The following is a 16,569-nucleotide window of genomic DNA, read 5'->3' as shown; positions in this document are numbered from 1 at the left end:
ACCAGTTCTGAGCCACAACATAAAGAGTCGGGACAACAGAGATAAAGTTAACCACTAAAGTATTTATTTAAAAGTAACCAAAAGCAATCAACAACCATTATCAAGACACGTCTATAAGGGAAAGTAAAAGCATGTATGCAAGTGTGTTCATGTGTGTGTGTGCGTGTGTGTGTGTGTGTGTGTGTGTGTGTGTGTATGTGTGTGTGTGTGTGTGTGTGTGTGTGTGGGTGTGTGTGTGTCAAAGTCAGTATGGCGTTCAAAGCTAGAGAAAAGTTGCCAGTGGGAGAGAGATCACCCAAAGCTGCCTGCAAGAGAATGTGAAGTGCCCCAAAACAAGAGAGAACACAACCCCTTAAATAACTACACCCCTTCACAAGGTGTACATGATTACACTGCATAAATATATATACCGCAACTAATTTTACATTGAGATCAGGAAAATCTATTTTCCATTGTTTTAACCCTATGAGCCCGACGGACGCAAAGTGCGTCAAAAAACGCACACATTTTCTTTGTTACATTGCTCCGCTATTATTAGTCACAGCGAGATAAAACTTATATTGCAGGAAAGAGCAGAACCGGGGCTTTCCAACGATACTAGACACTTCTCTGTACGATCAAGTATGAAAATAAAATAAAATCATGAAGTTAAATCAAAGTATATCATATTTACAGTCTATATTGCTCTGCGTTCACCGGCGCATCCAGAACTCTCGCTTAAATTACTCGCGGACCACGCATGGCACAGACATGACACGCATATCAAATGAAAGAGGAGAAGCAGAGCTTTGCATTGATACCAAATACATCGATCATTTCGTATGATAAAATCAGACGAAGTTACAAACAAATAATAATGTCATATATCTTTGGCTACCTTTACTCTCGTTTGATTTCCTCTTGAAATCGCGATCAAAAAGATTTGGCACGCATGTCAGACGAAAGAGGAGAGCTAGAGCTATCCACAGATACCAAATACAACCTTCTAGGCCATAAAACAGACGATGTGACAGCAAAATAATAACTTCATTTAGCTCCACTTACCTCGTGTTTTTGTGTGGAATAGCCTATGTTCATAATCCAATGTTATCATGTGTTTCTCTATGACAAGTCACGTTCATAACACGGTTTTGAGATCCTAGCACACTCCTGTATGGTATCCAATTCAAGACTCATATTGCATCCAAATTTGTTTGACAAATAAACACTTTTTGCCTTTACTTTGTTCATTGCAATGCAGTAAAACAAATATTATAGAGAATCATCATCTGTGCAGGTCATGTGTGCTACCGCAAACAAGTCATGTAAGATCAGCTAGTGTCACAGTATGGAGTGCAAAAAGTGCCAAAAAGTCATTTTTTCATCACTAAATAAAAATTGCCATTTATTTCTGGAAGGCACACACCACATATTTCTGTAAATTGCTCAGCCCCAAAGTATACCTCCACCATGGTTCTTATATTGCCGTGTTCAGGACAGTCAGGCCTACATAACCATGTAAGTTTGGTCGAGATGTGAGCTTGCTGTGGTGAGATACACATCAAAATGTAAGAATTTGTATAGTACGCTTTTCAACTTTTTATTATTTAAAAATCTAAATCAAATCAATGCAAGTATTAATACATGATATTGTGGCAGATCTGGATAGCCTAGACTGTGCTGAAAAAAACAATATGTAGCATGTGTGAATGGCACTTACAATGACCAGGATAAATGCTTCTAACTAGAGGTAGTGAAAATGCCCTTAAAACAGCTTAGGGCTCATAGGGTTTTAATATGAAGAGATTTACCTAGTACTCTCTCAATGAACCTTTTGACTTATTTTAAGAAGACTTTGACTTATTTTGAGACGTCTAATCAAGACAAATTTACTCAATTTACTGTGAGGTCTTAAAATAAGTCAAACTCTATCTACATTAAGTCTAATGATTCTATGAGGAAGCTCTAGGTACTCTAGGCTCCTCATACAGAATACAGTACCAAATAGACCTGAGGGGGGCATGGGGGGTGGTAACAGTGTGGGTGCCTCTCATTCGTCTTTTATCCATCCTCCCTTCCTTCCTCGGTCCACATCCTCACTGATCTACATACAGAATGATGAGGCGGCAACAATGGGATAGTTTATCCAGTGTCTGTTATAGATCAGTGGGAACGAGTCTGCTAGCATCAAGGATCGAGGAGAGAAGTTGAGAGGCACCCTGTGTGTGCATGTGCATGTGTGTGTGTGTGTGTGTGTGTGTGTGTGTGTGTTTGTGTGTGTGTGTGTGTGTGTGTGAATTCTGCTGTTAATTCATTATTAATAACTAATTCTTCTGGACGGAGGCATACATGGCACAGGGGTCCACTGGACTGCTCTTCTTTTTCTCACGATTAGATAACGGCATGATGGTGTCGTAGGTCACACTGTCATCAGACTGCTTCTGTAAACAAACAAACAAACAAACAAACAAACAAACAAACGAACATGTAATATCACACAGAGGATCATTAGCATGGAGATGAACTCCAGTGATGAGTAGACTCACTGCAGTAGGCGCTGCTCTGGTCAGGCTGAGGGGCTGAAAGGCTGCGTAATGCAGCTCTGTACTTTCTTCTTCCACCTGAAGGGAAGAGACACATATTCCATTTACATCTAGAGCAAAGGCCATTCAATTAATGATTACTTTTTATTTGGAAATTAGTAATAGTAATAATAACAATAACTCTTTGCGGCACATTCAGATTTAACACCATCATTTCTAAACATATTTTCCAGATGTACCATTGCAGTAGGCTATAATCATGGCTTCAGATTTTATTATTAGAGCATGTGTGTATTTGCTGTTCAGTTCACCCCAGAGTTAGACAGGAGGATACATACCTTTCCTCCATGTGCGTGGTATAACATAGTCTTACATCATTAGCCTAGCATAGCATAATCGACTGGAAACCTATAGCTCTTTTTAGCTCTGGGCTAGCTGCAGACTAACTGCTGTAACCCACTTACTGTACACTATCTAACTCTGAGGTAAAAGTTAAATAAGCTAGTTTTTAAAACAATTGGTGTGTTCCTTTAAGACTTGTTTCCTTCTACCATGATTATTCATTAAATGTCTTACTTTAGCTGAGGAGTTTGCCTGTGGTACAGTGTCGAGATTAATACTGGTCCTGCTTTGAGTCTGTGGATAAAATATAGTATATCACATGAAGTCAACATTTCCACAAATTAGATCACTTTCTAATAAATGAACAAACAAACAAACAAACAATATTAACTCACAGATTGGTTCTGTGCTTCTCTTCCATTATCTAAAATATAGACAATGTCAAACTATAAAACTCTCAAGAAGAATATTTGATCACCATAGTAACAATAATAGCGTTCATTGCCTGGGAGCCACTCACTTGTCTTTCTCTTGCGTATCACCACAATTATTATCACCATCAGTAATGTAGCCACCAGACCAATGGAGGCACCAACTCCAGCGATCAGAATGGGGCCAATGGAGGGTGTGGGTCCTGTTGAGTGAGGGAATTCTGTAAGAGTAGGGGATTCTGTAAGAGAGGGGGATTCTTGAGATTTTGGATGAGTGGGGGATTCTGGAGTAGTGGGGTTGACTCCTGAGGATGATGATGCTGCAGTCATATAAAAGACTTGGTAACACTTTACAATAAGGGTACATGAATTCTCATGAACTAATGCATGAATTAATGCATGAATTACACATTAGTTAATCCATTAATATATCATGAATCATTATGACTTAAACATGAATTCACTGATTGTCATTAATGAATTAATACATAAATAAATCATCATCTTAAGCATCAAGTACGGTTGGCACATCATCATGAATCATGATTAATTAAGCATGATCATGATGACTTTTTGTCAGACAAAATTTTGGACATCACTGTCATGGAGAAAAAAGAAAAGTAATTACACATGAATTAATGTTAACTAAATGTCAATTAATTAACTCATGCATTAATTATACATGAAAATCTCATTAATAAACATGAATTAATAGTATGTCATTAATGACATCAGGTATGGACAACAAATTCATCTTGAGCATTAGGTACAGTGGGTAAATCATTATGAATAATGATCAAATACACATGATCATGGTGATTTCTAGGTTTTTGAAATGTGCTCCAAGGGGTAAGTAAGCTATATATTAACTCATCATGAACTCATGAGCACTTAATCTTTGATTCATGTAATATAACAATTTATTTATTTTTAAAATCACTTCTTTCGTCAGTGATAAAGAAGGGTCCATTTACCACTTTAGGTGAGGGGCCACAAACATGATGAACTCATGAGTAATTCATCATTAATTAATGTAAATTGACCATTTTTGCATGACTTCAAACTTCATGCATTTAAAGCACAACCTGTTCATCACTTTACCTGAGGGGCCACAGACATGATTAACTAATGAAAAGATAATGCTTAGCTAATGAGGACATGCCTATATTTGAACGATGTGGATTCTTCGATATTCTCTGAAAATGGTCTTAATTAGTTCATGATGAGTTAATGTATAGTTTACTTACCCCTTGGAGCACATTTCAAAAACCTAGAAATCACCATGATCATGTGTAATTGATCATTATTCATAATGATTTACCCACTGTACCTAATGCTCAAGATGAATTCGTTGTCCATACCTGATGTCATTAATGACATACTATTAATTCATGTTTATTAATGAGATTTTCATGTATAATTAATGCATGAGTTAATTAATTAACTCATGATAATTCATGACATTTAGTTAACATGAATTCATGTGTAATTACTTTTCTTTTTTTCTCCATGACAGTGATGTCCAACATTTTGTCTGACAAAAAGTCATCATGATCATGCTTAATTAATCATGATTCATGATGATGTGCCAACCGTACTTAATGCTTAAGATGATGAGTTATTTATGTATTAATTCATTAATGACAATCAGTGAATTCATGTTAAGTCATAATGATTCATGATATATTAATGGATTAACTAATGCGTAATTCATGCATTAGTTCATGAGAATTCATGTACCCTTATTGTAAAGTGTTACCAAAGACTTCATTTGTATTTCATTAGCAGTGATGAGAAGCAAATACATATTACACAATCATAAAAATACATCAATTAATCGTTATATTATGTTACATTAAAATACGGTGGGAAAAAGTGAATAACATAAAGATGAATACAACATATATAGTATATTGTAATTTTCTGACTTATTTACCAAGGTTTATACATTGATTCAGATATGACTGAGGTTAATAAAGGGGGCAGGTTATACATGAGAATGCATTTATTTTCTTCATTCTTCTTTATGAATAAAGCACAATCTGATTTTGATTAATTGGGATATTGGGCTCTGCAGTTGATACACGAGTGTGCAGGGATGGGCACAAATACATCAAAATGTATTTCCAAATAAAATACTAAATACCCACCTACAATTTAAAAAAAATATATCAAAATAAGCTACAAAATACGGCAGCCAAAAAATGTATCAAAAATAAAATACTGTATTTTTGTATTTTCAAAATACTATAGAATACTTCTTTCTAAAAGCCTAATTTATCCCTTCACTTGTACAATATCTGAGCCTGGCAAGCCAAATTACACAGAAATGTATAGTCTGGGTTCGGACCATTCACAGAGTTGAAGCCTGTGGACTGCCTCTGAGTCTGCACGTATAATAGGCCAGCATTTGTGACCAATCGTAGCCGGTCGGCAAAACGGCAAATACATCCTTCTTTAAAACAAATGACTTGAGTGCTTCTTTCTGCTCAAACTTCAAAGAAAAGCCCAAGTCTAACTCTTCCAAAGCCGATTCAAACGAGTGTGCTTCGTTAGCCTCATCCATCTTTTGTTTTTCTCTATGGTTGTGCGATACGGTCTCAAACCCAACTCGTCGAACGAGGACGCATGGTCCAGCCCCAGCCGAAGGTGAGCTAAGGCGGGCTCAAGGAATCCGTACACTGTAAAAAATGGCTGTGAAATTCACAGTTATTTACAGGAAATTTCACAGTAGCACTACTGTATATGCTTTTTACAGTAGAATGTTGTAAAATTTACAGTAACGCCCCTACAATTACAGTAGTCCAAGTGTTACTGTAGACATTACAGTAGTCAAAGCACTACTGTAAAACAAACACAGTATAGCCACTATAGTACTGTAAATAGTAAAGTAAACTACTGTATTTTTTCTTTTCAACAATTGGCCAGTAAGTTACTGTAAATACTACTGAAATCACAGTATTTAATTGGTTTTCATTTTACAGTGAATGCATAAAATACTGTAAATGGAAATGCGGTACCTTTACTGTAAAAAGTATTCACAGTAACTTGCTGGCAACAATTGGGCAGTAAGTTACTGTAAAACTACTGAAATCACAGTATTTAATTGGTTTTCATTTCACAGTGAATACATAAAATACTGTAAATGGAAATGCGGTACCTCTACTGTAAACTACAATTACAGTAGTAAGTGTTACCGTAGAAATTACAGTAGTCAAAACACTACTGTAAACAAATCACTTATCGCTTCGCCTCTTGATAAGCGCATGCGCACACGCAGTAATTCCCATCCCCCACCCCTGACTTTTCAACTCCAGCCAGAGTGACTTCACTTCAACCGTCACTTTTCAACCATGAATCTGACTGCAATCTTCAACTCTGTACAAACATCATATTCAAGGTAAGAATTACAGTACTTTTGTATGCCAATTGAAAACGGGAATTTATTAGAAATGTATTGTTTTCACAATGAAATGTTAACCAAAGCCATTATTGTCATGTTAGAATCAGCATACAACATATCGATAGCTAGAACTAGCGAGCTAACGTCGCTAGCGTTAGCGATGTTAGCTGTTAATGTTAACTTTTCCAGTAACTAACTTAACCATCATGTGGGATTTTTCGAATGATAGTCAATATCATATCTAGCAATAATTCAGTCTGATATGTCGTTATGAATGTAGAGTTTTAGTTTGAATGAAATATCAGACGCAAGTAGCTTAGCTTAAAGTGGCTGTTACCATGCAGGCTGAAGGCTGAAGTTAGCTAGCAGACAGACACAGGTGAAAGTTGTTAACGTTAGCAGCTATTTAGTAACATTACTTTGCGAACTCCATGGGGCATGGGTAGTTAACATTAAACTTAATACATGTAGTGTTGATGCATAATATGTAGTGTTGCTATAACTGGAAAGAGGACCAGTAAAACAAATGAATGAAGTAGGCTGATGTGTAAGTTATCTCACCCCTAATTTAGGAACTGTAGTTTTGCATAGTCATGCTCATAGATCCGTCATATAGTGGATGTGAAAGGGGAGCATTTGGGGAATTTCAATTACCAGAAATATCATGCCGATAAGTAAAGGGATCTTTAGTTTGTGAAGGGTAGTGTTTGGCTAAATGGTATTCATTTTTATAGCCTTTATTTGCCCAATGTTTGGTGACTTACATTGAGGCATGTGTTTATTTAAGATGTATGTGAGTGTAGTAGTGCTTCAGTGATGGTCTTTTCATGTTCTGTGTGTTTTGCAATGTATTAATTAATGTAAGCCTCTTTCTGTTCCCTCTGTTAGTAGGTGGTGTGAGGACTGCTGCCCTGAGAACGCTGTGTCAGAGACACTTAGGCTTTGTGCATTTTGGAATGTTCCAAATGTGTGTCACTTCCATAAGGAAGAAGTTCCAAGCCTGCAAGTGAGTTCACTCACCAAATAGAGACACACGCATATAGCATTTAATATGTGTGCATGTACTGTATTTGTGTCTGTAACTGTTTAGTTTATCCCCTCCTTTCATGTGTCTGTTATGACTTTGTGGGCTCAACTGTCAACAACTGTCCAGGGCGAAGTCGGTCTACCCTGATGGCACTACCTGATGGCACTACCCTGATGATGTCTGTTAGCCATGGCTGCTGCCCTCAACATGGTGTAAGTGTTTGTGTTTTATTTATGTTCATAAATAAACTGATATCAAGAAGTAACATAGATGGTGACAAGGGTGGCAAGGGTGCCTCATGGCAAGGTAATTATCATTTCTATTTCTAAATCTGATTGCCTTGCTTATTTTTTAAAGCTACGATTTGTTTTGTATGGCAATTGCTGTTTATTCTTTTTAGGAGCCATCCAGAAGTCCCAGCCTGGAGCCAGAGGCTGCTATTGCAAGTCAGATGGGAGATGGCCTACAGTATGTTAGGCATCAGAAAAGTGGTGTACGCATGAAGGCAGAGTTGCCGCAGGCAATTATGAGATTAGGTATGATATCACATAGACATACTTCTGTTCAGAAGTGTAGGGTCACTTCAAAATGTCCCCTTAAAAAAAAAAAAACACTGGACATATCAAAGTGAACTCCCAAACTTTGCTATGGTGGTGTATTGTACACATCTGCATTACTTCTATCTATTGCACCTGACTAGTGTGGGTTTGCTTTTATTTGTCACACAACTGGAGTAGTTTGCATTAATTACTGTATATTCATGAACGGGGTCAATTGTAATGTATGCTTTCTTTCTCTTTTTCAGACACTTGACATTTACTGCGAAAGGTACCATCAGAGCACCTCTCCCTACCCTGCAGGATACCTATACCAGAAGAGTACAACAACGGCCCAAAAGTATTTCAAAAGACATTTCACGCTCTGACCACGGACTGTTTAAACCACTGAGGTCAAGCAGACGTCTCTGTTCCCACGTGGCAGACTGAGGGAACACCCACAAAACAGACTGGGGATGAGTTTCTTTACTCCGCATCCTGTACACACACAACTCCTTATACTACATTACATAGACTCGCCAGTTGCCATACTGCACTTACACACACTGCGCTTTTAACCCCCTTATCTGTGTCAAATCAGATAAGGTTGTGGTTGAATTCAAACCATGTCTACTGTTGTCTGTCAACATCCACTTCAGTCATACATTTGAAATGTCTTAAATAAATAACAAAAGTTAAAATTGTTTTATTGTCTGCAGTTAACTGAAATATTTTGGAATATGAGTTATTCTATTAATGATTGCTAATAAGTTCAATTGAATTCACAGTATTTAACTGACCTAGCTTCTACAGGAAAACAACCAATACTGTAAATACAACTAAAAAAAAAAAAAATCTTTATTTAAAATCAATTGTTTTTCACTTTACAGTGAATACATAAAATACTGTAAATGAAAATGCGGGACCTTTACTGTAAAAAGTATTCACAGTAACTTACTGGCAACAATTGGCCAGTAAGTTACCGTAAATGGAAATACAGTACCTTTACTGTAAAAGGTTTTCACAGTAACTTACTGGCAACAATTGGCCAGTAAGTTACTGTAAATGGAAATACAGTGCCTTAACTGTAAAAGGTATTCACAGTAACTTACTGGCAACAATTGGCCAGTAAGTTACTGTAAATGGAAATACAGCACCTTTACTGTAAAAGGTTTTCACAGTAACTTACTGGCAACAATTGGCCAGTAAGTTACTGTAAATACGACTGAAATCACAGTATTTAATTGTTTTTCGTTTTACAGTGAATATATAAATACTGTAAATGGAAATACAGTACCTTTACTGTAAAAGGTATTCACAGTAACTTACTGGCCAATTGTTGCCAGTAAGTTACTGTAAATTTTACAGTAAATTTTTTACAGTGTACACAGATAGAGCGTTCTGATTGGCTAGGCTGGCCTCGAGCCTAGCGCAGGCTTGGCCTCAACGGTGCGACCCTAGACCATCCCGCTAGGCAAAAATATTTTTGCCCGCTAGGGTGCGTCTAGATTTCTAGGCTAACACTATCTGGAAAAACAGCTGAAAGCAAGAGACCCCTTCCATAATCAGTCAACAGATTAGATATGGTGAGTTTCATCACAGTGTAAAACCTCTATCAATATAAAAAAACCCCGTAAAAATAAAAAAAAACAGGTTGTCACATTAAAACTGTAAAACAGAAAAAAGAAAGGAAAATTGCAAACTTAAGTGTTGCGATATAAGCTTGTGAACTCAAGTCTTTGTGCTGTCCTTTTGTAAGCTAGTGGTGTCTCCTCAGTTGATGCCTTTAAGCACAACTAACTTCTCAAACAGTGTTGCATTCAGACAACACCCATGGGGCCTGATGATGGTATTGAACCTTACAAAAAAGGTTTTTGATGAGGGTTACTGGTCCAAGGATGGCAAGTTCTTTCTTTGGTCCTCTAAAAAATACACCGCATGTTTTGTGTTGTGAGTGCAATATGCCGAGAGTGGCATCACAGGGGCTTGACTATGCGAAGGTGCCACAGACAGAGATCTCGTGCTACTGTAACCTGCGTCGTGTTGAACCACTGCGGTTCAGCCCTGCACACGCCCACACACGAACCCGCAAAACAGCAGCACCACGGATCGGAAGTCGAGCGCGCTAACAATCCAGTTTAACCATCATGTTGTCCTTGGGGTCAATTTGACCCCAAGCAATGTTTAACATCATAAAATATATGGTTCACTTTTTTTGTTTTGCTTCGAGTTTCATGACTTTTCCTCATTTGAAGGGTACAACAGAGTAAACATGAAATTGGCTCAAACATATGTTTCCAATCTCCTGTAAAAAAATAGTTACGTTGGTGTTCTTGAGGTCAATTTGACCCCATTTTTATGAAACATGAGGTAAATGAATATTTGACACAATATGAATATTATTATTGTAATAGTATGAGAACATGTACTTATTATCATTATTACATGAATAAGTACATATTACATATAAGTTATTTTGGCAGGTCTGAAAAAGTCTAAAAACTCAGCCTTTGGGCTGTTGACACTGGATTGGCCATATTGCCAGCCAGGGTTCCAGGGTTCATAAAGGGGTGTGGGGGGTGGGATTGTTTTGTAGGGCTTTTGATGGTGGTTATTACACTCTTGTTAAGTACCTACCACAAAAAAACTGGGTAAAAAAAATAATTTCAATCATTTTTTGAGAGTTTTGTTAGCTGGGGTCAAATTGACCCCAAGGATAATGAACGTCGGTAAGATTTGAGGACAACATGAGGGTTAAAGCCCAGGCTACTAGCTAACATGCCAGCAGCGCTCTTGAGGTGTCGGGGAGTGAGGTTTACCAACATTCCACACGTACAGCTAAGCAAGCTGGCATCTGTTATACCACACTTGCTGCACAGTCATGTTGGAATAGCTTGGCTTGGCCCCTTAGTTCCAGTGAAAGTAACTCTGAATGCTTCAGCATCAACCAAGAGTCCAACATGACTGAGCACCAGTGCACAACACAAGGTCTGTAAAGACAGAGTTTTGTGTGGATGAACTTGACTGGCCTCCACAGAGTGCAGTACCTTAACCCAATAGAACACCTTTGGGCAGAGATTAGAGCAGAGACTGAGAGCCAGTCCAACATCAGTGTGTGACCTCACAAATGCTGTTGTTGAAGAATGGTACAAAAAAAACCCATCTACTCTCCTAAACCTTCCCAGGAGAGTTGAAGCTGTTAGCTGCAAAGAGTGGACTGACATCATATTAAACCCAATGGGTCACCTAAGTTCATATGTGAGTCAAGGCAAGTGACCCAATACTTATGGCAATAAAGTGTAGTGTATATACAGTAGATAGTTAGATAGATGTCATCACAGCATCTCACAAAGTATTTTACAGTATTTTGAAAATACAAAGGCATTTTCATTATCTCAATAAAATACAAATTGCAAAATTAGTATTTTGTATTTGAAATACTGCCCATCCCTGCGAGTGTGGATAATACATTTGTATTAGATTTTTTGTTTTTCAATTTCCATAAAATACTATCCTGCAGGTTATACAGAATATGGCTAATAAACGGGACATTACTGTATCAATGTTTACAACTTTAGAGACTGAATGACACAAAACACTATAGAGAGTGAATGATTCAAGACACTATAGAGAGTGAATGACACAAGACACTATAGAGAGTGAATGACATACGTAAGACTAGCATTACTGGAATCCTTTAGTCTATCTCTTTTATCTTGTTTATAAATGACAGAAAAGTGTGTCATTATCACTGACCTTTCACTATGATGGTGTAGTTAGAGGTTTGCACCTGCCCTCCATCAGTCACCTGGCATGTCCATGTCCTCTGATGGTGAGTGGTGTTTGGGTCTCTGAGCTCCACAGATATCCCATGATGGATGATACATTTGTTTTTGACATCCTTGTTGTTCTTCAGCTCGTTCCCTTGTTCATCCAGCAAACTTAGATTAAATCTGTAATTCTGAGCTTCTGAATGACACCAATCAAAGGGTTTCAGGGTGCAGCAGAGAGTCACGTGACTTCCTGCCTCAGTCTCAACCAGTCTGGGGGAAGCAGAGACTGCAGGAGAAATGACATCATCAGATGACAACATGCTTACTTTATTCCCTCTTCAGAAATGTTCTTAGAAAGAGACTTCTGTCCCAATATGACTGCCCTCGCTAAGCAAGGGTACCCTGGAAATCCAGTGTTCTCACGACAGCACAATAAGAATAGTCTCTGTGAGACACTCTGGCAATGAGCGCATTGTGCGTTACTTTTACTTCTTGCATCGTGAGGAACCAATTAAATTGGCGCATCTGATATAGGCGGGCCAGAGGCGAGCTAAACTGATGACGACAGCGCTGCAATGTTGGAAGTCAGTAAACATTGATCGTAGTGTTATCCAAATGTGTAAAAGTCTGTAATCAGACAGAGTAAACATTGGTCGTAATGTTATCCAATTGTGTGCAGTGAATTTTTCAAATGCATGCTTCATGCTGCCCCTCGAGTTGGAGCATTACATTATTCATGGCCAGACCCTTAATCTTTCTATATTACCAGGGTCTGGATTTTCCTGGCTAAAGCAAAGGATAATACTGGATTGAATTGGATCGGATTGGATAGTCTTTATTGTCATGAGATAATAGATAAGGACATAATGCACATATTCAAAATGTATACACGTGTAGAACATTGTAAATGTTTTCCAGTGTGAATATAAACATGTGCAATGAGGAACCAATACAAGTTAACCATTAAGAAATCCAACAGCTGATGTGACAAAGGATCTTAGGTATGTTAGACCTGTCCCACTATTATATCTCCTCCCTGATAGCAGGCAGCAAAACTCTGAGTAGAGAGGGTTAATGTTTGATAAAATGGCCATTGCTCTCAGTGTGGATCTGGCCTCATGCACATGCCCAATGCTATTGAGGTTAGTGCTTGTGATCTTACAGACAGTAACAATTTTGCCAAGCCTATTTGTCAGCTATGGCATGTGGTAGTCCTGTTCAAATAAGACGTTTTCAGACAGGTTTTGCGCACATTTTGCGATAATTGCTTACTGCATTTCTGACGGTAGCGGACATTCAGACATGAAGCATAGGCCTATATGCGCAATGTATCCGGCCACCTGTTGTTCACATCTAATGTAGAATTTCCGTCAATTGGGCTTTAGTTCGCTGGGCAGATAATGATGCCTAATAAATGCGGCCGCTCTGACAGCTGTGCATGCGAGTGTAGTTTTCACACCGGGAGTAGCCTTGCTGCATTACCGTAGGTTACGAAGGTAACTATGGATCTGTGAAACCGAGGGATGACCGTGACCATCCCTTTTTAGACCATAGTGACGGTCAGAGTGAGGTCGAAACAGATCTGCAGCGTGTTAGAGAGATGTAGGCTAACTGTTCAGTGATATCGGGCACTTTAAATACACGTAATACTTCCCTTGATCATCAATGACAAGTGCAGATTTTTTCCGCGATTGCATTCACATAGCAGCTGTGGCGGCAACATTACGGAAACATGACTAGGTCGGCAGCAGGAAAAGTTCCGATAGTAGATATGTGGACATATGCATTCAGACAGCACAACGAAAAAAAGACTACCGTAAAATGTCCGTGAACATTGCGTAAATACACGTCTGTCTGAAAGCGGCTATAGTGACACATGTGCCTGTGAATGCCAGAAAAATGCACCTACTATTAAGAACAGCCAGGATAACTTGAGCATCCTCAGATGATGAACTCTCCTGACTCAGGTACTGCCGACAGTGATAAGTTCCAGCATCATCATGGGTGACATTAGTAATGTGGAGAGCACTGGAGTGCAGGATCAGTCTCTTAGACTTTGGCTCTCCACAGGTCACCACCTCCTCTGTGCTGGTAGTAAAGCTGCTGTTAATCCATGTGATACAGGTGCATAAAGGGCAAGCCACATTCCCACAGGGCAGAGTAGCTGTTCCTCCTTCACTAGAGAATACAGTGGGAGTGATTCCTTGGACAGCTGAAGAAGGAATATAAGTCAGATGCAAACATTAGTTAATAGTCTATAACAATAGTTTCCATGGACAGCTAAGGAAGGAATGGCGGTCAAATGCATTCAAAATTAATTAATAGTCCGTATAATAATGATAATAATAAAAACACTATTATTAATAATAATAATAATAATAATAATAATAATAATAATAATAATAATAACTAGATGCACCACAAAGCGGTATAAAATATGACCGGCGCGGAGTCCTGCACATTCTCTCTGCAAAAATGAATCACACTTGTCAATTTGTTTCCATGTCCTTCTCCATCCCCTACTGCATCTTTATTGTATGTAAATGAGTGTGTGCATGTGTGCGCTTGCTTTTGTGTGGTGGGGGTAAAGGGATGTGTGTGTGTGTGTGTGTGGGCTTATTTGTGGGCTTAACATAATGGTGACTGTGTTGCTTGCGTCTACATTTGACGCCAAAGGATTTACATTGGTAAGGATTTACATATGCGTCGCATATGAACGCGCGAGGGCACCTATGCGTCCTCATTCGACGAGTTGGGTGTGAGACCATGTTGGTGACTGACATGCGACCAGAAGTTGCGACGGTAACGCATCCTGCTATTTGAAAACAAGAAGATGATTCATTTAGCGTTATCCTATTGTGTGGAGAGGGAAGGTTACGCATCCTGCTAATTGAAAACAAGAAGATGATTCGTTTAGCATTATCCTATTGCGGAGAGGGAATTTGAAAGACAACTGTTTATCCCACCCCTCCGATTGAGCCCTGACTACGGTGAGCTCCCAGACCCTACATCTTGATGTGGGTCTGGCTCGTCAGGCTAGTCTGGAGCTCCTTCTGATCTAAACTGAAACTCATGATCATCAAAGATTAAGATACCCATAAACAGGAAGCAGTTGTAAGCTTCACTTTCAACAAATGCAATAAGTGTGTGATTTTTCACTTATTCTCAAGTCACTTTTCAGAGTCGGATGTCATGTACAAGAATAGCAAAGCGCCATACAGTATGTGTTTTTTTTTTTTTTATTACTTTATTGCAATCCTTTTGTCATTCATGCTGTACACATTTAAACAGTCTTTGCATTTATACACATTGAATCAAGTCATTCAAGGAATATTTTATGATTGCATTTTTTTTTTTTTTATATAACAAAAAGGAAATAGGTAGAAAGTAAATAAATAATAATAATAGATAAACAAATAAATAATGGGGAAAAAAAGAAAAAGAGAAAAGAGAGTAATGTCCATGTAGTGTGTAGTGTATGTGTGTGTGTGCGTGTGTGTATGTGTGTGTGTGTGTGTGTGTGTGTGTGTGTGTGTGTGTGCGCGTGTGTGTGTGTGCGTGTGTGTGTGCGTGTGCATGTGCGTGTGTGTGTGTTGCATCCAGTATCTGTCACATCATGTTATTGAAATAATGGTAGTATGTGTTGTTGTACAGACACAAGTCATGTTCACCAGAGACACCAATGATCATACTTGTTAATCCTGAGTCATCACCACAGAAGACTACCTCTGTTTTGGTCTAAGACTGCACAGAATTATCCGGTTGTTAAGTCGTGATGCAATAATGTGCCAATAGTTCTTTCTCCTGGTCCAACTGGTCCCAGAGCTCCGCTTGTTTTTTCCCCCATAGACAGTGAAACTATTTGTCACTGAGGTCTGGACTTTCCCTTTGATAATATCATCGGCTGAACAGCTACACTAATAACTCTGTTAGAGTTAAGCAATTTATTTACCCTTATTAAAACAGACGTGACGGTGTCAAGATTTAGAGGCTAAAATTCAGCTGTGCTAATAAATGTTTCTAGACAAAAAAGCTGTTGACCCTGTGACCTTCGATACAACCAAACAACAACCGAAACAATCGAATTATAAACGGCTAACCCATTTATTATGTAGTATCATAATTACTGGTTTTGATCACACTAACTGTTAAAGCTATATGGATATCTAGCACATTCATGCCAGTGTAATGAATGCCAGTGTTGTAACAGACAGGCTATGCTGGTGGTTGCTGAGGTAACGTTAGTTCCATTAACTCACCCATGTGGTCCTGACTCCAGATCAGCAACACCAGCAGAACAGAGGAGATGGACGCCATCTCTCCTGTCCTCCTCTGATTTCGGGCCGTTTGCTCCGTCTTCTGTGTGAGAATGTGCGAGTGTCAGTCTCACTTCTGTCTGTTTCCTCTAAATGCAGCTCTTTCTCTCTATTTGTGTGTGAGACGAGGTTCCCTTTTTTCAGTGGTATTAGTGGTGCTGAGTGATAGAGCACATTAGCAACTGTTGGTGATATACATTGTGCCTGTGTGTGTGTGTG

At 38.6% G+C, this 16,569-nt stretch overlaps 1 protein-coding gene and 1 long non-coding RNA gene across 2 annotated transcripts in view; one reads left to right on the top strand and one right to left on the bottom strand.

The window, feature by feature from the left end:
- Positions 1 to 16,297, bottom strand: part of LOC134070598 (uncharacterized) — a 21,986-nt gene extending 5,689 nt beyond the window's left edge. Inside the window, exons 1-7 of the mRNA XM_062526990.1 lie at positions 16,294 to 16,297; positions 12,018 to 12,230; positions 3,385 to 3,516; positions 3,260 to 3,288; positions 3,099 to 3,158; positions 2,526 to 2,600; positions 2,329 to 2,420 (exon numbers count right to left, since the gene is read on the bottom strand). Of these exons, the coding sequence (XP_062382974.1) occupies positions 2,329 to 2,420; positions 2,526 to 2,600; positions 3,099 to 3,158; positions 3,260 to 3,288; positions 3,385 to 3,516; positions 12,018 to 12,230; positions 16,294 to 16,297 (605 nt within the window). The remainder of the gene's footprint in view (positions 1 to 2,328; positions 2,421 to 2,525; positions 2,601 to 3,098; positions 3,159 to 3,259; positions 3,289 to 3,384; positions 3,517 to 12,017; positions 12,231 to 16,293) is intronic.
- LOC134070296 (uncharacterized) lies at positions 7,651 to 8,790 on the top strand. Its single transcript, XR_009936911.1, has 3 exons — positions 7,651 to 7,937; positions 8,126 to 8,261; positions 8,531 to 8,790. It is a non-coding gene; the product is annotated as an uncharacterized LOC134070296 (long non-coding RNA).
- Positions 16,298 to 16,569: the final 272 nt, after the last annotated feature.

Source organism: Sardina pilchardus, chromosome 22 (genome assembly GCF_963854185.1).
Source record: "Sardina pilchardus chromosome 22, fSarPil1.1, whole genome shotgun sequence".
Classification (NCBI taxonomy): domain Eukaryota; kingdom Metazoa; phylum Chordata; class Actinopteri; order Clupeiformes; family Clupeidae; genus Sardina; species Sardina pilchardus.
This window is presented reverse-complemented; position numbering and strand designations above follow the sequence as displayed.